Source organism: Cheilinus undulatus, linkage group 11 (assembly GCF_018320785.1).
Source record: "Cheilinus undulatus linkage group 11, ASM1832078v1, whole genome shotgun sequence".
NCBI lineage: Eukaryota > Metazoa > Chordata > Actinopteri > Labriformes > Labridae > Cheilinus > Cheilinus undulatus.
This window is the reverse complement of record NC_054875.1, coordinates 50134865-50155539: the sequence shown is the minus strand read 5'-3', so window position 1 is coordinate 50155539 and position 20675 is coordinate 50134865. Positions and strand designations below refer to the sequence as shown.

The 20675-nt window shown below is 41.5% G+C and overlaps 1 protein-coding gene across 2 annotated transcripts in view; it reads right to left on the bottom strand.

Annotated features, from left to right (window-relative positions):
• Window positions 1-5355: 5355 nt before the first annotated feature.
• Window positions 5356-20675, bottom strand: part of plxnb3 (plexin B3) — a 127539-nt gene continuing 112219 nt past the window's right edge. For both annotated transcript variants that reach the window (XM_041799887.1, XM_041799888.1), the window contains 22 exons: window positions 20458-20634; window positions 20212-20377; window positions 19978-20109; window positions 19761-19865; window positions 19512-19670; window positions 17668-17819; window positions 17485-17585; window positions 14054-14271; window positions 12840-13018; window positions 12616-12682; window positions 12391-12537; window positions 12233-12313; window positions 11942-12020; window positions 11753-11856; window positions 10340-10427; window positions 10091-10257; window positions 9847-10007; window positions 9630-9777; window positions 9476-9540; window positions 8906-8981; window positions 8720-8794; window positions 5356-7033 (listed from right to left, as the gene is read on the bottom strand). In XM_041799887.1, the coding sequence (XP_041655821.1) occupies window positions 6929-7033; window positions 8720-8794; window positions 8906-8981; window positions 9476-9540; window positions 9630-9777; window positions 9847-10007; window positions 10091-10257; window positions 10340-10427; window positions 11753-11856; window positions 11942-12020; window positions 12233-12313; window positions 12391-12537; window positions 12616-12682; window positions 12840-13018; window positions 14054-14271; window positions 17485-17585; window positions 17668-17819; window positions 19512-19670; window positions 19761-19865; window positions 19978-20109; window positions 20212-20377; window positions 20458-20634 (2752 nt within the window). In that variant the 3' untranslated portion in view covers window positions 5356-6928. The remainder of the gene's footprint in view (window positions 7034-8719; window positions 8795-8905; window positions 8982-9475; window positions 9541-9629; window positions 9778-9846; window positions 10008-10090; window positions 10258-10339; window positions 10428-11752; window positions 11857-11941; window positions 12021-12232; window positions 12314-12390; window positions 12538-12615; window positions 12683-12839; window positions 13019-14053; window positions 14272-17484; window positions 17586-17667; window positions 17820-19511; window positions 19671-19760; window positions 19866-19977; window positions 20110-20211; window positions 20378-20457; window positions 20635-20675) is intronic.

Below are 20675 nucleotides of genomic sequence, written 5' to 3'. Positions count from 1 at the left end.
AAACAAAACCAAAACGGCCTAAATTACAGCTCTCATTAAAGTCTACCAAAGCAAACAGCCAATCACAGAGAAGAGAGATGCTGATGGTTCATCTCCACATTCAGACACAGAACAAGAGCAACCTGCTGGAAGATGACTAACTACAGAAGTGTTGGTGCTTGAAGGTGATTAGAGCAGTAGGATTTAGAAATCAGACATTGAGATCAGACAGAGGAGCAAATTAACTCAGTTTGTGCTGCTATTTGCTGCAGGAATCCTTTGGTTTGTATTCATCTTTTTTTTCTACTTTTGGCAGGACCAACAGACAGCTGAAGTCTTCTTCTGTGTTCATCCTTATAACTTAAACTTTAGTGTGTTCTAGAGACTGAAGTATGTTTCTTTGTTCATCCTTAAACTGTGTTTCAAGGACTGAAGTGTTAGGTTTAAACTACATGTATATTAATATATATAAATTTTATATATTGGTATTGATATCAGCTGAATTTAATTTGTAAATATCCCCATGTTGAATAAACCCCATTATTGTGCATTCCTAGTCAAACTAAGAAACATAGTAAAGTTTTAGGTTCTTATGTGGGCCTTTTTAATGGATTTCTTGCAGGCCAATTCAAAAGGACCAAGGGCCACAGTTGGCCCACAACCCATAGTTTGGACACCCCTTATATATTTACTGATACTCAGAGTAATAGGAGAATATTCCAATTTATTATTAGACATTCATTAAACACTGTTAGAGTTTGGTCCTTACTGTACTATCACACGATGTTTTTAGAGCTGATGTAAATGAACAGACGCTCTTTTCTCTCTAACAGTGTCATCATAACATCAGTACTGATGGAGTTCAACGGTAATTAAAAAAAACTATCTCTAAATCATGTCTTTACCCTAACAATAAACACAAAGTTTATGCAGAGTTGGATGTATTATCTTCTCCTCCGTGGTCCTCTCTCTCTCTCTCTCTCTCTGTCTCTCTCTCTCTCTCTGTCTCTCTCTCTCTCTCTCTCTCTCTCTCTCTCTGTCTCTCTCTCTTTCTCTCTCTCTCTCTCTCTCTCTCTCTCTTTCTCTCTCTCTCTCTCTCTCTCTCTCTCTCTCTCTCTCTCTCTCTCTCTCTCTCTCTCTCTTTCTCTCTCTCTCTCTCTCTCTCTCTCTCTCCTACACTGCTGTCTGTCAGTGTCCTATCGGACCTGTATGCTACATTCAGACGCGTATTGTCTTGTTAACCAAACAGCAGCAGCTACGATATTAGTGGAGAAAGACTGCATGGTTTTATACATTAATCTTTAATCAGAAGTCAGTGCAGACTGAGAGCTCTGTCCTCTCACTGACAGCCAACACTGCAACCATCAGTGTGTAACTGGAAAGGACGAGGCTAACGGAGAAGTAAGCTAGTAGATACATGTTTTTAACATCGTCTAGCCTACGTGCCTTAAAATAAAACTTGGGATTATAGCAGCGCTCCTCTTCAACATATTGACTCTTGTACTGCGTCTGCCCTGAGCCTGCCCCGTCTGTTAGAGCTGCAGCAGGTCCCTCTCTCACCATCGCAGAGCGTGGCCACTCGTGCTCCAGACGCACAGAACTGAGCATGACGAGAGGAAAAAACATTCCCCTTGAGTCTAAAATGTACCAGAAATAAGAAACAAATGGACTGGGTGTGAAATTCAAATCTCAAATCAAAGTGAAGTTTTTGGGGCAACAAGTCAAACCTAAAGTCTTATCTGCGAGTCTGGCATTCACACGCCTCTCTCACTCTGTCATAGCACCTGTGATGAGGAGTGAAAACCTCTTAGCACAGACCAATGTTCTCGTAGCGTTTGCTACATATATGTCGCACTGTACAGCCCTGCAGTACAGAAAATACTAGACATTATCTCTTCACCTAGCTGGATCTGGCCTCAGAATTTCATCAACATCACTGGCGACATCCCCATTGGCAAGACAAGAGAAGAACTGTCTTGAATGTTGAATCCAACCTCGCACAGGCCTCCTGCATGGCCTGAATGAGGGGTGCCTGAGCCTGGGGCCAGAGTAAACCCTCCACTGCCATGCCGAGAAAAACTCTTTGATTGGGTTTAGATGTTTTTGATGAATTTGGTCCTCTTCTTCTTTGAGCATGTTCTCTTTTTGCTTCTGGTCTTCCTCGTCTTCGTCCTCTTCCTCCTCCTCCGTGGATTCCCCCTCTCACCCTCACTCTTCTTCTTCTGACTCCCTCTATTTTGGTTGAAGACAGGTGAACTCACCTGCTGCATTTTTATACTGCTTAAACCTGATTGGTGTGTCTACAATTAAGCAATCGTGTGTTTAACCATGGACTCATTGGTGTGGTAATCTGACAGTCAGTGCTTTGGAATTGCAAGGAAGTGACATCATGATATACTTCTGTGTCTAATGTACACGAGTGTGTTTAGTGGTTTGCAAATCACTGTGTGTATTGTTTTGCAAAAAGTGTGAGGCTGACATTGTGCTTATGATGGTGCAAATCTGAGCCAATGTTTTTCTCGAGTGTAAGGTTTTGATAATTGTGTAATACTTTTGATTTTAGTGTCTATGCAGGCGAAAAAAACTGTAAATGGGCGAAAAGTGGATAAAAAAGGCAACAAAGGGGCAAAAATAGCAAAAAGCAGGATAAAAGTGTCATAAAAGGGGATAATGTTCCAAATTAGGGCATAAAAGAGCCATAAATCCTCACCAGAGAGCCACACGTTGAGTATCACTGGTTTAGTGTCGTTACTGAATCAAAAGAGACTAAATGAATCAGTCAGCAGACTGAAATTTGTATCATATAGAGTGAAATTAAAATTTTGGGGGGCTCTGCCTTAAAAAATGTCCAAATGGTATGGTCCAGCACTGCAAAATAATGCAAGTAAATGTAGTAAAAATATTGCTCATAAATGGGGAAATTATGGTTCAAAAATAATAAAACACAGTTGCTTGGCTGGCCGGTTAAGGGGGGGCCTGTGTAATATTTCTATTAGGGGCCCTGAATCCCTCGCTACGCCCCTGACAACGACAGAGAAACACAGAGCAGTGTTAAAATTATAACTTTATTTTTACAGGATACAAACTGTTTGGCCTCCAGCATCTTCACAATAAAAACACATTTACATTTCCCATCAACTCATCTTCATCACCATCATCATCATCATCATCACACCTGGTCAGGTATTTACAGGCACATTTACACTCTGTTATCAAACTGTACAGCTTCAGTCCCAGCTTCATTTAAACTGATCAATCGACCAATTGATTTTTTTACAAACACTTTAAAGTTTTTATTCCCTTGTAGAAAAAAACACTTCAGTAACAAACGGAGCTCGACCAATCAGAGCGCAGGATCTGATCCATCAGATAAGAAAACTGTACAGAGATCAGGAGGTCAGAGCCAGATTAAGCTCCGCCCCTTCTCTTTATTAAAAAAGAGTATTCTGAAGAAGCACCATAAATCTTCATCATCATCATCTTCATCATCACACGCATGCAGAAGTCTAATCAAAGAACTACAACTACGGGTCAAACACAGGTTCAAAAAACACGCAGGCAGAAACAGAGAGGACATTCAAACAGCAACAACTCTCAGAACACCAGAAGAAGAAAACTAGAGAAGAAGAAAAATACAGAAGAAGAAGAAGAAGGGCTGTGTCGGACAGCAGGAAGATCATTTTACAATATTTTTTAAATCATAAAGTATTTGACTCCAGTGTTTTTTTTTTTATTGCATGAAAAGTCCAGTCAGAGTCTTTTATTCTGAAAAAACAAAAACAGCAGGAGAACAGGAAGTATCCTGTCAGAGTTTCACATTAAAAGTTTAATCAAACCATGACTGTTTCTGAAGCAGTTGCTGTCATGGAGGTGATAATGTCCCGTCTTTTATGGTTTCATCACCCTGTAAACTAAACACTGCTTCATGCTGACAAATAAAACTTTATTTAAAATTTAAGCGTTAACACTGATGATGTCAGTAGATTAGACCTTCAAAATAAAAGACTGTTTGATTCCAATCATCGTTATTGCTTTTCACATGCGAACACCTTAATAATGTTAAAATTGTCTTAAGAAGTTTTTAAAAATGTCTTTTTTATACTCAGGGAGTCACATCGTCTGTTCTCCACCGCTGTGACGATAAAGCTTTATGCATTTGTATCAGCTGATTGGACCACTGTTCAGCGACATGATCACTGATCGGGGTTTGTACTTACATCACTGTTAGCACACGGCTAAAAACACGGCGAGCAGACATTCAAAGCATACAAAAAATAAACAGACTTTTAATTTGAAAGAATTTTAACTTCTTGTCAGATGTTTGAATACTACGCTAATGCTATGCTAACTGTAAAAGGTAAAATACATGCAACAATCAGCTAGTTAAACATTGTTAGCATAGCTTGAGGCTAGCTTTAAATGTAACACAGACAGTTAGCTGGATAAGCTACAAACAATTAGCATACCCGTTGTAATGCTAACCCAAAGAAAATCTATACTCCGATGCAGTTTGGGCTTCTGAGATGGGTCACACGGGCGCCATCTTGAAGAAGTGCAGTCGCTGCCGACGATGAATGTAAGTCAAAGATTGTAGGAGGTCTATCCACGATGAAAATGCTCAGAATTCACAAAAAAAAAAAAAAAACGATTTGGTAATGTTAGCCAACAATGGCGGGATAATCTTTGACTAACATTCATCATCAGCCCAACTCCACCTCTTCAATATGGCGCCCACTGAATGGCCGATGCCCAGACGCTTTCTATGTATAGATTACAGCAGAGAACTAGGGCCACACGAAGAGAAAAAAATAAATAAAAGAATTTTTAAAAAATGGTTTTGATATTACGAGAAAAAGTGGTAATATAATGAGAATACAGTCGTAATATTACGAGAATAAAGTCGTAATATTATGGGAATAAAGTCGTAATGTTAAGAGATAAAAGTCGTAATAGTACGAGAATAAAGTCGTAATATTAAGAGATAAAAGTCATAATGTAACAAAATACAGTCGTAATATTAAGAGAAAAAAGTCGTAATATTACAAGAAAAAAGTTGTAATATTACAAGAATAATGTCGTAATATTACAAGAAAAAGTCGCAATATTAAGACAATAATGTCGCAATATTAAGAGATAAAAGTGGTAATATATCAAGATAAAGTTGTAATAGTAAGAGAAAAAAGTCATAATATTACAAGAAAAAGTCGTAATATTACGAGAATAAGGTCGTTATATTACAAAAATAAAGTAATATTATGAGAAAAAAGTCATAATATTACGAGGATGAAGTCGTAATATTAAGAGAAAAAGTCGTAATATTACAAGAATAATGTCGTAATATTATGAGAATAAAGTTGTAATATGAGAAAAAAGTCCAAATATTACGAGAATAAAACATTACAAGAAAGACTTTCCGTCATATCTGCGTTGCTGCGGATCTACGACAGAGTATTGCCCTGATTCTGATAATAATTTGATGCTGATGTGCCAAAAGATGAAGTATTCCTTATTCCTTATATAAACTGATTCTAAAGTATAGCTTCTTAAGGTGCTCAACATTGCTCATTTTAATGGAGGTGGCGCCCCGGCAGACTTTCTTTCATGTTATATTTTATTCTCGTAATGTTCCAATTTTTTTCTCATAATATTACAACTTTTTTCTCATAATGTCAAAAAAAACATTATTTTTAAATTTTTTTTCTCTTTCTGTGGCCCTAATACTCCACCGTAATAGATAGCTATGATGCCAACTGTTTTTCAACATATCTGATACTATGCTAGCTGTTGTAGCATTCTGTTAGCAGCATAACGTCCCTTCATAACGCCTAGCTTAGCTGTGAGGCTAGCTGTTTCTAAATAACCTTTAGCATAGAAGCTAAAAAGACATTTCAAACAGTTAGCATTTAAACTGTACAGTTCAGTGTTGTCATGGAAACAAAAAAACAGACAATAATATTCATTACGCAGCTCTGTCAACCAAGCATAGCTTCAGGCTAGCTCTTGTGCTAACTGTGCTATTTTATGTTCGCTATGACTCAGCGTCCCCCCCCCCCCGCCAAATACAGTCAACATTCAGTTAAATAGACTTCCCATAATGCACTGGGGCACATAATCAGTAACACTGCTGTCTTAACACTAAGACGGCGCCACCTAGCTGCGAGAGAGAGAAGGCACAGCCGGGAAACATTAAATAATACTTACAGTATGTACACACAATAAGTTAGTAATGCAAACACGCACACTCGCAACCACACAGCTAAACTCAGATTGTTTGAGCATTAGCCCGTTAGCTTCTTAGCTCGTTAGCTCTTTGTTCATTCAGAACAAACAGAAAAAACATAATTTTTTAAAATTATTTTTGCTTTATGAGCATAGTTAGCATTTTAGCTCGTGATAATGTTTGTTTCATGAGCCTAGTTAGCATGTTAGCAGAGTTTGTATAGTAAACCATCAGCTGGTTAGCTTTAGCTACAGATAGCATCAACGTAAAAACGTGATAAAATCTCCCTGATTCAGTTTGTGTGTTTAAACGGAGAATAAAAATCCATCCAGCAGGTCAATCAACAGTCATCAATGATCAATAATCAGTGGTCAATAAACTGTTATTAGTGATTAATCATCCCTTATTAAAGTGGGTTTGTGTGATCAGAAACTTTTACATTGTGCTTTCAGGCTGCACGCAGACAGCAGGGAACTCTGGGAAATGTAGTGCAAGGCAGCAGGTGGTGATGATGCTCCCTGATTGGTCAGATTGTCGTTTCCACCACAGACCGGTCCAGGTGAGTCCAGGTGAGTCCAGGTTCAGACCGACTGCTGTAAGAGAGGGAATCTCCTGAGTCTGACTACAAAACACACGATCACACAATCACACACTCAGCAGGAAGACAGTGTTGTGAACAGGAAGTCCGTCTCAGTCTCTGGAAGCTTCTTTAGAGGTCACTAGAGGCCATCAGAGGTCAGTAACCTTGTTCTCCACCAGGGCGGCGACCTGCTGCAGACGATACGCCAGCTGCATCTTCTGACCAGAGCTGTCCTCCTCTAGAGACATGATGATCTGTGAGACGGGAACGGAGAAGGAGAAGATAGAGGCTAATGAGCAAAACTCATCAGTCACATGACCATGTGGAGGCCTGGAGGGCAAAAAGAGCTTGAAATAAACCAAATAAACCTGAAGCAGCAGTGATAAAATCCCCCTGAACTTTGCTGTTACTCCCGTTTGTTAGGGAATGCTACGGTAGGCAGCGAGGGTTAGCATTCAGGGGGCTGTCTCTGCAGTGCTGGAGTTCCCTGTCCAGCCTCCTGGAGGCGACGTGGGACTAATCAGATCTGTGAAGGGAGGTTCTCTTTTGATATGACAGATAAGTGATACTGAATCCTGCTCAACCGGAGAGCCAAGTAGTGGAAAAATACCTTTGCAAGAGCCACAATCTAAGTGGTGAAAAGTGGCAAAAAAGGTTAAAGTGGCTGTAAAAATTGGTGGCAAAGACAGAAAAGAAAACTAGCAAAAAAGGGCAGAAAGAGGCAAAAATGTGTGAGAAGTGACAAGAAATGAGTTACAGATGGCAAAAATGGTCACATGTGGTGAAAATGTATCGAAAAATCAGTGAAAAATGACTAGAAAGGGCAAAAAGCAGCATAAAGGTGGTAAAAATGGGAAACAAGGGGCAAACAATTGCAAAAAGCAAGAAAAAATGTCATAAAGGGGAGAAAAGTGACAAAAAAGTGGCAAAAATGGGCTAAACACAGCAAAAAGTTGCAAAAATGGGTGGAAAAGGGTAAAAATGGGGAGAAAGAGGCAAAAATTTGTGAAAAGTGACAAAAAATGAGTTACAGGTGGCAAAAATGGTCAAATGCGGAAAAAATATAGCGAGAAATCAGTGAAAAGTTACTAAAAAGGACAAAAAGCAGCATAAAGGTGGTAAAAATGAGCAATAGCTGAAAAAGGTGGCAAAATGGGAAAAAAGTGGCAAAAAAAAAAAATGCAAAAATCAGGATAAAAGTGTCAAAAAGGGGAGAAAAGTGACCAAAAAAGTAGAAAAAATGGGGAGAAAAAGTAGAAAAAAAAGGGAAGAAACAGGCAAAAAAAAAAAAAATGCTGAAAAAGGTGGCAAAAATGGGTTAGAAGAAACAAAAAAATGAGTTACGGGGCAAAAATGGTCAAAAGCAGCAATCAGTGGAAAGTGACTTAAACGGGCAAAAAAGCAACACAAAGGTGGCAAAAATGGGCAAAAAGCTGTAATAAGGTAAAAAAAGCAAAAATTGATTAAAAGTTGCCAATTAAAGCCTACTGTACAAGCTTGGGAAGCAAACTGATTTATGTGACTCGCAATGGATAATTTCTGAGGTCAAAGTTTCCTTTTTTAAGGTTTTCTGGGGGAATTATATTTCAAATTAAGACATAAAAGAGCCACGCGTTGAGCATCACTGTGATAGATGTCCTGGCCCTTCAGTCTACATGGTCAGGTTTGGGGTAGGAAGCCTAAGACGGGCAGTGAGGCAGAACTGATGTCACTACCTGGAGCTCAGATTTATAAAGCCTGGGTCCGTGGTTAGCGATGTTGTCAGGCTGCAGTGGGATTTAGGATAGGAGCTCTATGAGATCAGGGGTCTTTTCATTATCCTTTCATAATGGAACAGCGCAACTGTGTAGGGTAATAATACTGAATATCATATATTCCTCAGCATCACTGTGATTAATATCTATTTATCTAAGTGTGTGTAACAGCTGTGTGGATGTTACCTGATCATAATATTTGTTGATGTATTTGTAGAGTTCATGTAGAGCCACAATACTGTTCATCTCTGAGGCAAAACTCTGCAGACAGACAGCAGTAAATAATAAAGTTATATAATCATATAATAAAGTTACAGTTTTATTCTGTGGGCCATATATTAGTATTTATGTTAGTGTTGTAGTTGTACTCACCCCAGAGAGCTCAGTGAGAGTGGAGTTCATCTCCTGATAACATCCTGAAGCAGCACTGTGGATATCACTGTAATACCTATAAACACATACATAGACACATTATTCTTTCCATACAGAGTGATTTAAATGAGGTTTCTATGTTTGTTTGGCTGAACACTAGACAATCTACGACCTGACTCCCCCCGGTCCAATGTAAGGCCTTTTGCTCTTGTTTTTGTCTAAATAATCTTCCAGTCTGTTCTCAACACAGAAATGCTAATGCTCCTGATGGAGTCAGAGTCTCCCTGATCTGGAACCACAAATATCAAACATGTTTGATAGGAACTATTCTGGATCAGGCTGCCTCTGATGGGAAACTAAGGAACATTTTAAGCTGAAGACTAAAGGCCTTTGCACATCAAGGGTGACATGAATAATGATGAGGAACCTAAAAGTAACTGCATATTAAACCGCAATTGCAATATTGGGGGAAAAATTGCAATTTCATTATTTTTGCACACCGATAAAACTGTACTGCAGTTTGGGAAAGGCTGGTCCAGTGTGCGGCCAGCTATCATGAGACTGTCTCACCTCTCCACCAGCTGTTTGTATCGTGGGATCTCTCTGGCGTACAGCAGCTTGTTCACAGGAGAGTCCTGATTGGACAGAAATAGCACAACAAAAGGTCACATGACCACACATCCCACAGTGAGACACTCTGCATAAGAGGATAGACGGGTCGTACCCGTCCCACTTTGTGCTCGGAGGTGGTGCAGGAGTCAATGAAGGTCTGAGCAATGACAGACAGTACGGCGTCGATGCTGTCCGTCACCTGGACGTCCAAAACGAACTGAGGATTCTTCAGGATGTTCACCCAGAACCTGAGAGGGAGACTGCGGAGAGACGGGTGGGTCAGAGAAAGAGTTCAGACGAAAAGACAGGTGTCCTGGAGTGAGTCTCACCTGTTGGTCTTCCAGATGTGGACCGTCTCGGGGTCGTCGATGCCATGTTTGTCCGCCATGTCGTCCAGGAAGTCGAAGAAGAATCTGACGGCGATCGGAGGAGGACGCTTGGTACTGAGGATTGCCACGAAAACATCGTCCACAAACTTCTGCAGAGTCCCCTACAGACAGACAGACAGACAGAGATGAGACGAGAGCAGGACGGTACATTTCATGTGTCTGAGTTATTCTGTGCTCGTGTTACCTTCATGGACAGCAGTCTGGTCAGGTAAATCTCAGGTATGGCCTTGGCTCTCTCTCTCTCCCTCATGCTGCTCTTTCTGTGTTTGGGGATTTCAGGATCCTCGCTGCTCTTCACCAGGTGCCACAGACGCAGACCCTCCTCCTCCTCGCCCTCCAGCATCGGAGTTTCTAAGACAACAGACACAAACATTCACATCTTGTTCTACATGTTCCTCATGTTGTTAGATTTGCAGCAGAGCATTTTTCTTACTCTCTCCCGTCTGGAACACCTGATTCACTCCGACTCCTCCTGAGCTCTGAGACCGAGGAATCAGAGCGACCGTGGCCCCGTCTGGAACCTGGAGAATGAGCGACAGTTAGAGAGTTTTAACTTGATATAGACGGAGACAGAAAAGATGAAAACTAACAGCATGTCCAACAGCACCTGAGTATCATGTCTCACTTTGCATCACATTTGCATTAAATTTCCTGCTCATTAAATTTCAGTTTTCCCTCTTATGCAGTAGAACATCTGGTGCTTTTATTTTGAAAGAAGAGAAATGGAAGTGTGGCTTTGTTTTGACAAGCCTCAGAAAACTATAAGCCAAGCAGTTCTACCCCTGTGTGCAGAATTGCACCGCTGCTTTTTGCAGATGATGTGGTTCTGTTGGCTTCTTTAGCCAGAGACCTGCAGGCATCAGGGCGGCTTGCAGCTGAGTGTGAAGTGCCTGGAACAGGGTCAGCACCTCCAAGTCTAAGGCCATGGTTCCCTGCTAGAAAATGGTGGAATTCCCTCAAGTGGAGGAGATATGTGTCTCAGGATCTTCTTTATGAGCGAGGCCAGATTGGACCATGAGATTGACAGATAGATTGGTGCAGGATCAGCAGTTTTGCAGATGATTTACAATGCAAAGCTTTTCATCTACCAGCTGATTTTCATTCCCCTCACCTATGGCCATGAGCTTTGGGTTGTGACTGTTCTCATGCACATTCTAAAAAAACCCTTTGCACTGCATTCTGCTGTGTTTTATATTATCCTCAGGTAAACTGAGATTCATTACAGCAGGTCAAATAAGGGCTTTGTCTCTCTTTCCTCCTGATTCGTGGGTGTTAGCCCTCTAAATGTTTAATTTCATTGTGCCATTATCAGCGCTGACCCCTCTCTTCAGCCATGATGACCAGGGAGGAGGGGTCATTCATCCTATACCACTGATCCTCAACTGGTGGCCTGAGGGCCAAATCAGGCCCCCTAAAGCTTTCTGTCCGGCCCCCAGAAGATCATTAAATTCAGAAAAGGAGGAAAAGAAGATGTTCTGCTTTTAGGAGTGTCTTTTGGCTTCAAATGTCTGCAGCTGTTTAATCCATCCAAAAAAATGACTATTGAAATATAGAATGACCTGATTTTGACCTGTTTTTACAGAAATTCACTCGTCATTCATAATTAGTAAATATATTTATAAAAATGTTGCAAAAATGGCCTGAGTAAGTGATGAGAAGGGGTTAGAGAGTGGAAAGATGGGTTGTAGAGAGACACAAAGGGGCAAAAATGTGCAGGAAAAGAGGTTAAAATGTGGCAAAAAATTAGTAAAAGAGGATGAAAGGGGCAAAAAGTATAAAAAATGGGTTATTAGTGGCAAAAATGTTGGCTGTAAGCTGCTCTCTGATTGGTTAGTCTTCATGTTACCTTGTAGTGCTGCAGAGTGTTCAGTCGTTTCCAGCGACCTTGAACCACTGCTGTGACATCATCGTCCGACAGGGTCAGGTGACCTGCCTGACCTGAACGCCACTCTGTCATTAAAACACAGAAACACGGTTAAGAGCCGTTAATCAAACCTACAGCTCTGTGAGAGAATCTGCTTCTGTTTGAGGTTACCCAGGTCCAGACTGTCGGCTGCTGGTCTCTGAGAGAACGGGGCTCCTCTGTACACCTGGTCCAGGATCTTATCCTTCACCTGCACACAGACAGACAGGTATGATGATGATTGTTAAGTCTGTTCAGGAAATCAGATAGTTTTTTTTACAGTGAAATCTCTATGCTGATTTGGTTAGCCTGTTAATGGCATTTTCCCTAATGTGTTAGCATCAAGCTAACAAACAGGAAACTGGAGAATCCTACACCAGACACCACTAAAGACAGGTGATAATCAGACAGGTGAGTGAGTACCTGTGTGATGGTGTCAGTGTCGAGCACTTTAACAGGACACGGCTGAACCTCGACTCCATTCTTCACCAGCACCGTCAGAGTCTGGGACAGAGGCACAAGTCAGCATCTAATACCTGTGGATACTGTTCAGGTGTGGGAGACAGGTGTGCTGTGGTTACCATGGAGCTGTAGTCGATGTCCTCTCTCAGCAGGTGACTGTCGTTTAGAGTTCGTTTGGCTTTTCCCGTCACGGCGTCCACCGGTCCTTTATCCACCTGGTACTTTATGGCTCTGTAGAGCATGTAGAGCGGCTCCCCCGCCACCTCCTGATGCACAGACGGACAGGTAAGAGTGAGACAGGTGGAACACAGAGGATAGGGTTCTACAGACAGACAGATGTTTACCTTCAGGAAGGAGTAGAGGCAGATCGACATCCAGTTGGTCAGCATCTTCTCTACCACCGTCTCTGTCCTGAAACAGACACAAAGACTGATGAGTCTGTCTCCCTTACTCCCCACGGCTCACCTTTCTTCTCCAGGTGTCTTCCTGTTTCTATCACCTGTTCTCTGCTCCAATCAGACTCCCCATCTAAAAGTGATAACAGAGAGGGTGTGTTTGTTTTTCTCACCTGCGCAGCATGAGTTTGGGGTTCTTGGCGACGTATTGTTGGACCAGGTCCTGCAGCAGACTCTTCATGACCTCGGTGAAGTACTCCAGTTTGTCATGGAGAGCCATGGTGAGCAGACTCGCCACGTAACCCCGATCCCTCTGAGAGAATCCCTGCTGAGCCTCCAGAGTGTGGATGAACTGAGGACAGAAACCACAAACATCAGATACAGGTCCAGGTAAGTCCTGGTCCTTAGGCCAGGGTAGTCCTAATCATAACCCAGGTGAGTCCTAGTGAGCTCTGGTCTTAGCTCAGGTGAGTCCTAATCTTAACTGTTTAGTCCTAATCTTAGCCTAGGTGAGTCCTGAAATAAGCCCAGGTGAGTCCTAGTCAGCTCTGATCTTAGCCCAGGTGAGTCCTAGTCAGCTCTGATCTTAGCCCAGGTGAGTCCTGATCTTAGACCAGTAGAGACCTGATCCTCGACCAGTAAGCCATAATCTTAGCCACGGTGAGTGCTGATTCAAGCCCAGATAAGTCCTAATCTTAGACCAGGTAAAGTTCTGATCCTAGCTCATGTGAGTCCTAATTTTAGCCAAGGTGACTCCTGATCTTAGTCCAGGTGACTCCTGATCTTAGTCCAGGTGAGTCCTGATCTTAGCTCAGGTAGGTCCTGATCTTAGCCCAGGTGAGTCCTGATCTTAGCTCAGGTAGGTCCTGATCTTAGCCCAGGTAAGCCCTGATCTTAGCTCATGTGAGTCCTGATCTTAGCCCATGTGAGTCCTGATCTTATTCCAGGTGAGTCCTGATCCTAGTCCAGGTGAGTCCTGATCTTAGCCCAGGTGAGTCCTGATCTTAGTCCAGGTGAGTCCTGATCTTAGCTCTTGTGAGTCCTAATTTTAGCCCAGGTGAGTCCTGATCTTAGTCCAGGTGAGTCCTGATCTTAGCCCAGGTAAGCCCTGATCTTAGCTCATGTGAGTCCTAATCTTAGCCCATGTGAGTCCTGATCTTATTCCAGGTGAGTCCTGATCCTAGTCCAGGTGAGTCCTGATCTTAGCCTAGGTGAGTCCTGATCTTAGCCCATGTGAGTCCTGATCTTAGCTCAGGTAGGTCCTGATCTTAGCTCTTGTGAGTCCTAATTTTAGCCCAGGTGAGTCCTGATCTTAGCTCATGTGAGTCGTTAACTTAGTCCAGGTGAGTCCTGATCTTAGCCCCTCCCCTCGGTCTGTGCCACTCACCCGGGTCAGGAACAGTCTGTTGTTGAGCAGGTTGTTGAGCTGCTGGAGGCCCTGCTCCACAGTCTGCCTCCTGGATTCTGGCAGGTCCAGCTGGCGGCTCAGTGGCGCCACCTGCTGGCCGGGGAAGAAGACTCTCTCTGCGTACATCCTGTAGTCCAGCAGAGGTAGTCCTGGTCCGCCTACATCACTGCTCAGGTCCATCATCTCAGTCATCAGATCTGCAGAAAAGAGCAGGTTAATCCCTCATCCCTGTTTCTGATTCTATCCACTGTAAAAGGCATAAAAAAGCCCAAAAATAAACTGTAAATAAAGAACATGTTAATATATATCCATGCTCTTGTAGGTGGACTAAAACAACAACGACAGCCCCCTGAGTTCACTGTCTGAACAAACGTTCATGTGTTAGCTGTTTCTGTGTGTTTACATCCCACCTGCAGCAGAGCTACATCAACAGCGGCTGTTCTAAAAACACGGTTGTGTTCAATAGACTGTTTTCATGTAGCCGCAGCCTCAGGGCCCTGTTCTGAAGGTAGGACCAGGCAGAGCAGGAGGGAGTACGCTACACATCTGGATAAGGCAGTTCAGACAGGAGAGAGCCATGTTTACTGCTGTTTTTTAAGCTAGCAGCAGGGTTTGCATTTGATGGACACAGCAGGGTTTACAGTCAGCAGCAGTGAGGATCCTGTGGAGTGAGATGAACGGAGTAGTGACATGTGGTTTTGCATCGATTGAAGATCAGTGGGTCTGCTGTTCTCCGGATCATCTACAGACTTTTGAGTGTGCAGGGAGAGCTCCCAGTAAGGAGCAGTATACTGAAGTGTGTTCGTGCTTCTTCATATATTAAAATGTTTTCTTTAAGAATCATGGAATACGTGCCATGGGCTCATAATCACAGTAGATGTGCACCGCCGCCAACCAGTTCCGGCAAACTGCTGCTATAGCTGCAGCCACGCTTATCTCTTCACCAGCTGCCATTGTTTACTGACTTGCAGTTGCTTAGACTAAAACACGCCTGCAGCTCCCACCCCTTTCTCTCTGGACGATGCTGATTGGTACAGTCGTTCTCTGATGGGGACAAGGGCTTGAAGCTTTCTAAGATGGATCTGCCTGATGACAGACATTAAGTTTGGATAATTCACCAGCTTTGCAATGTTACATATCTGATATAATGGTAAAGAAACATTCATTTGGACATTTCCAGACCTTATCATAACTAAAACAATCACCGTCTCTGACACAGTGATACTTAATGCATGGCTCTAGAGCAGAAGTTTCAAACTCAAGGCCAAATCTGACCCGTGGAACAGTTAAATCTGTCCCTCAAGATTAAATCATATTTCTGTTATAACTGGCCCATTATTATGATTTCTGCAGATTACCTAAAGTATAAAAGCGTAAACTTATCCTCGATGATTTAACACAGGGGTGTTAAATCATCGAGGGGGGACAGGGGTGTCAAAACTCAAGGCCCGGGGGCCAAATCCGGCCTATGATACAGTAAGATTCGGTCCGCAACATCATGTCTTATTTTTATTATAGCTGGCCCACCAGAATGAGGTCTGCAGATGTTCTACAGTATAAAAATGTAAGATCTGATTTAAAATATCCTTAAGTCATAAAAATTTGATGAAGTGTAAAATGAATATGACAGTCAGGATGTAAAAAATTGATTTGTGTTTTCACATTTTTTATTTTGCATATTAAAATGATGAATTACACATATTATTTTGACTTATTACAATTTTGACCTTCAAGGTTCACAATTTTTTAATTTTAGATCATATTTTTAACTCCTAACTTTGACTTTTAACACCATATTTTGACATTTTAGACTCAAAATTCAAAATTTTGCCTCATATCTTGGCCTTTTAAATGCATAATTTTTAATCTTTATCGCATATTTTAAGTTTTTTAACTCATTCTTTTTAATATCATTTCAATTTTTAACATTTTCAACTCCTCACTTTGACTTTCAATTCTATACTTTGACATTTTAGACTGACAATTCAAAATTTTGGCCTTTTAAAAACTCATGATTTTGAATTTTATCTCATATTTTGACCCTGGAAACACAATTGCAAATTTCTTTTACAAATATTTGCCTTTCAAAAAACAGTTAATATGAAATTTAATGTTATTTTTGTCCTTTTGAACTAAATTCAGAATCCGGCCCCTGCTGTGATTGAGTTTGACACCCCTGCTCTAAAGCCTCATGTGGCTCTTCTGTGATGATTTGTGGCTCTTTTATGTCTTAATTTAAAATATTATTCCCCCAAAAAATCTTAAAATGATAAACTTTGACCACAGAAATTATCCATTGCAACTCATATTAATCAGTTTGTTTCCCACTCTTATGCAGTTGGGTTTAATTGCCAACCTTTTTAGTCTATATATTTCCAATGCCCTTATTTGCAATGTTTTTCCTTTTCCCCTTTTTGTTGCTCCTTTTAATCCAGTTTTACCATTTTTAAGCCAATATTTGCCACTTCTCTTTGTCATTTATGATCACTTTTTCTACTTTTATCCCTTTTTTCATCAGTATCTTTGATACTCTTTGCTGCTTTTTGCACTTTCTTGCTACGTTTTCACCACTTTTTTTACCATTTTTGCCACCTGTAACTTTTTTTTTAATCAATTTTTGCCACTTTTGCGCCACATTTATGGAATTTAATGCCTATTTTGCCCCTTTCCCCCCATTTTTTGCCACTTCTTTGTCACTTTTTGACCATATTCTCCACTTTAACTTATTTGAATTGCCACTTTAACATATTTTAGCCACTTTTCACCACCAGATTGTGGCTCTTGTTCTAACATGTGCTCTCTTTGAACTAAATCCAGCAAGTTCATTTTGTCTTCTTATTGTGAACAGTCTACTTGAGTTTCTTTCTTTCAGACAAAAATAATTGTCTGAAAAAAAGAAACCCAAGCAGATCTCTCTGAACTGTAACACTAAATTCAAACCCATAATAATCTAAACTTCACATTCCTCTAGAACAACAAAATACAACATGTTTATCATTGTTAAGGCCAGTTTTCTGGTTTTCACCGGAGCTCTTCTTGTGTATTGTATGAATTTTAATCTTTGTCAACCCCGTGGCTGACCCTGAACCATCCATCCATCATCCAGACCACTAATCCCGCTCTGGGTTGCAGGGGTGCTGGAGGCGATTCAAGCCGTCTCTGGGCGAGAGGAGGAGTACATCCTGGGCTGGCCGGCAGCCAGTTACAGGGCTGACGTTAATTAACCTAACAAGCATGTTTCTGGACCGTGGGAGGAAGCTGGAGGACCCAGAGAGAACCCATGCACGCACACAGAAGGGCCCAGTCTGACCGGGATCAGAACCAGAAACCTACTCGCTGTTAGGAACCAGAGCTAACATCTACCAGAACCCTCCGCAGGTGTAATACAGGTGTGTTTTCAGTGTGTTCACCTGTGAACTCTTTACGGCACTGATCTCCCACGTTGATCTCCAAGGTTTCCAGCTGCAGTAAAACCTTCTTATAATCTCTGAGCGCCTGCTTACTCTTCCTCCTAAACACACACACACACACACACACACACATCAGTCACTGAGATCTCTGTGCGAGAAACGTTTGTAACAGGTGTTACCTACCTGTACATGAGGATGACCACCAGCACTGACAGGATGATGACAGCTGCTCCCGCCCCCAGACTGATCTGAGCAGCCAATGGGACGGGAGAGATCAGAGAGTCACTGTCATACTGAACCAACCCCAGATCCACCTGCAGGTTCCCCATGAACACCTGAGAGAGAGAGAGAGAGAGAGAGAGATGGGTGTTATTTTAGCAATACAGTTTCATCCAGGTGCATTCTGGGAGATCAACAATCTCAGTAAGCGTTCACCTGTCAATCAGACGTCTGTAGATGTAATGCCTGTTATTCATATTTCTCTTTTTTTTTAGTATTTTTGTTATATTTTTTCATTATTTCATTGTAATTTATCTTTTTTCACATGTTAATTCTATTTATTCATGATAAATTATTAATTATTTAATTATATTAATTAAATCTTTGTTAAGGATAAATTTCTGTGTGAACTAAAGGTAAAAATAACCAGATTCATCAAAATATAACACCATTTGATTTGTTATAACTAAATACATTATGATGCATTATGAATAAATAAAATATGATTTGATACGGAACTTTAAGGTACGATATGATTTCTTTACATTGAATTATGGCACCTTACGTTATATAACAATTCAGTACCATATACTGAAGTCTGATAGGGTGTGAAACAACACAAGAAGATGTGGCATAATATGAATCTGTACGGTAGGGTCAAGCCGATCTGATGCCATCAAGTCTAAAGTGTGACAAGATGATCTGATTCAGTATAATATGATAATATATGATATGACATGACTGGATACTATTTCGTATCGATACTTTCTATAGTTTGGTGGAAAGACAAAATAAGGACATATATTTAACCCTTGTGCCCTCCTCGGGCATTTTCAGCCATTTTTCTTAAGTTTTTTTTTTTTTTTTAATTTGTGACCATTTTGTCAATTTTACAGCTTGTGGCACGAATTTTTACAGGAAGTTTTCTTTCTAGTTAAATTTTTGAAATCTAACATGTTTTACTCTTAAATATCATTTATGCTCTCTCAATGAATTTTGTACACTCTTAAAATGCTTAAAATGCCAGTTTGATTATTTGAAATATTTTATTTTTTTACCAAAAAAAAAAAAAAAGTGAATTATTTTCCATAACATTAACAGTGGAAAGAAGTGGCTTTGGATCTGATATGACCCAGTCCAATCAAGTCCAGTCCGACATGATCTCATCCAGTCTGACAGGATGTGATGACATGCAACGCTACACAATATGATGCCATGCAATGCGACTAAGTACGATATGATACGGTGCAACATTACAGGATGTAATAAGCTACATTACCATGTGATGCATTGCTACATAATATTATTGTGATGCTATGTAATGTAATGTGATTCAATATATTGCCAAATGAAACGGTTCAACCAATCAGATCTGATCTAGTCGGCCCGGTCTGATGTAGTATGATACCATACTTTACAATGCGACATGATTCAATGCAACTGGGTACAATCTAATCAAATCTGATGCTATGTGATGTGATATGGTATGATATGATTCAATACAATGCAATTCAGTGCCATCCATTACACAGTAAAAATAAAAAGCGAGACAAGAACTACTCTTTTCTCTTTTTTTAGTTTTTTGGCAATTACTGTCTACTAGTTTAAAAGTTCAGGAGGAAGTTCTGACTTTCCATATTCCTGGTTGGTTGGGAGTCCAATTAATGTTTTAATCCAGGCCAATGGATCATCACACCTCTTATGTATTTATGCAAATCTCTGTAACTAACCACAGTGTCTTATTTGCTGTGTTTATTTGTTGTATTGTTTGTTTTATATTTATTGATTATAGTAAAACATTGTTGGACCTTCAGGCTGGGCAGCTCGTTGTCGTCCACGCTCAGCGGTTGGTTCTCTGGAGGTTCACAGTAAAGGTGAGTGTTGTCCAGAGTCTTCACCTCACACTCCTGATCGCCCAGACGAGCCGTCACTTCCTGTCTGGTGATCGCTCTGATCAGGTCCTGACCCTGCGAGAGACGGAGAGACAGGTTTTACTTTTCCAGTCTAACCCAAACCAGTTTAAACTGACTTAAACTGGTTTAAGAAGTTTAATTTACCTCTACGGCGATGACTCCTCCAGGTTTAAAACGATAAGGAGAGTCTGGAGCTTCACGGTTCAGAGGGAAAAACTCCGGGTTGGGATAATATGTGAACCTTTTACCCTGAGAGATAAAGACCGTTAGATGAGCTCTACACTAGAACAGGCTTCATAACCTGAGTTTGAGAGTTTACACAAATCCAGACAGGCAGACAGACGGAGGGACAGACAGGTACCTTGATGCTCTCGAAGTGGACTCTGACGTTGTCCAGCTGGAACCAGACCCCGTTGACTCGGAGCTCTGGGTACACGGTTGGGCTGAGACACGTCATCTGAGTGGATGACAGCACCGTACAGTGCTCCATCGTCTGGAGGGACAGGTGGACAGGAAGTGAGACAGGCAGCAAACAGGATAACCTTTGACCCTGTCTGTCTAGTGAAGCTGCTCTCTGATTGGCTGCTTGTCTCACCATTGTCATGGTGCTGTTGAACACCAGCTGCTTCCTCGCCGTCAGCAGAGCCAATCGTTTTTTCCGTCTCACCCTCTGGACGTCCACAGGCTCCACCCACACCGCTATGATTGGCTTCTGCACCACGTCCAGGTTCCTTCCTGTCACCATGACAACACGGCCACCTCTGCAGACAGGAAGTGACGACCTTTTTAGGACACTGATTCTAGTGAAGGGATGATTGACGATTGGTGATGGGGTTCTTACGCGTAGAAGCTCTCTGCAGGTGTGGCGTCCGTGATGATCGGGTCGTCCAGGTAACGGAAGGAAACGCCCGGAATGGTTCTCTCTGCCTTACCGAAGAACACCCGGACTGGAACGCCCCCTGTCTGGTTTATGGATCCAGTCTGACACACCAACTGGGTGTCATTGACCTCCTCCACTCTGAGGAGACGTAGATGACAGAAGGGTAAGGAGACAAGGAG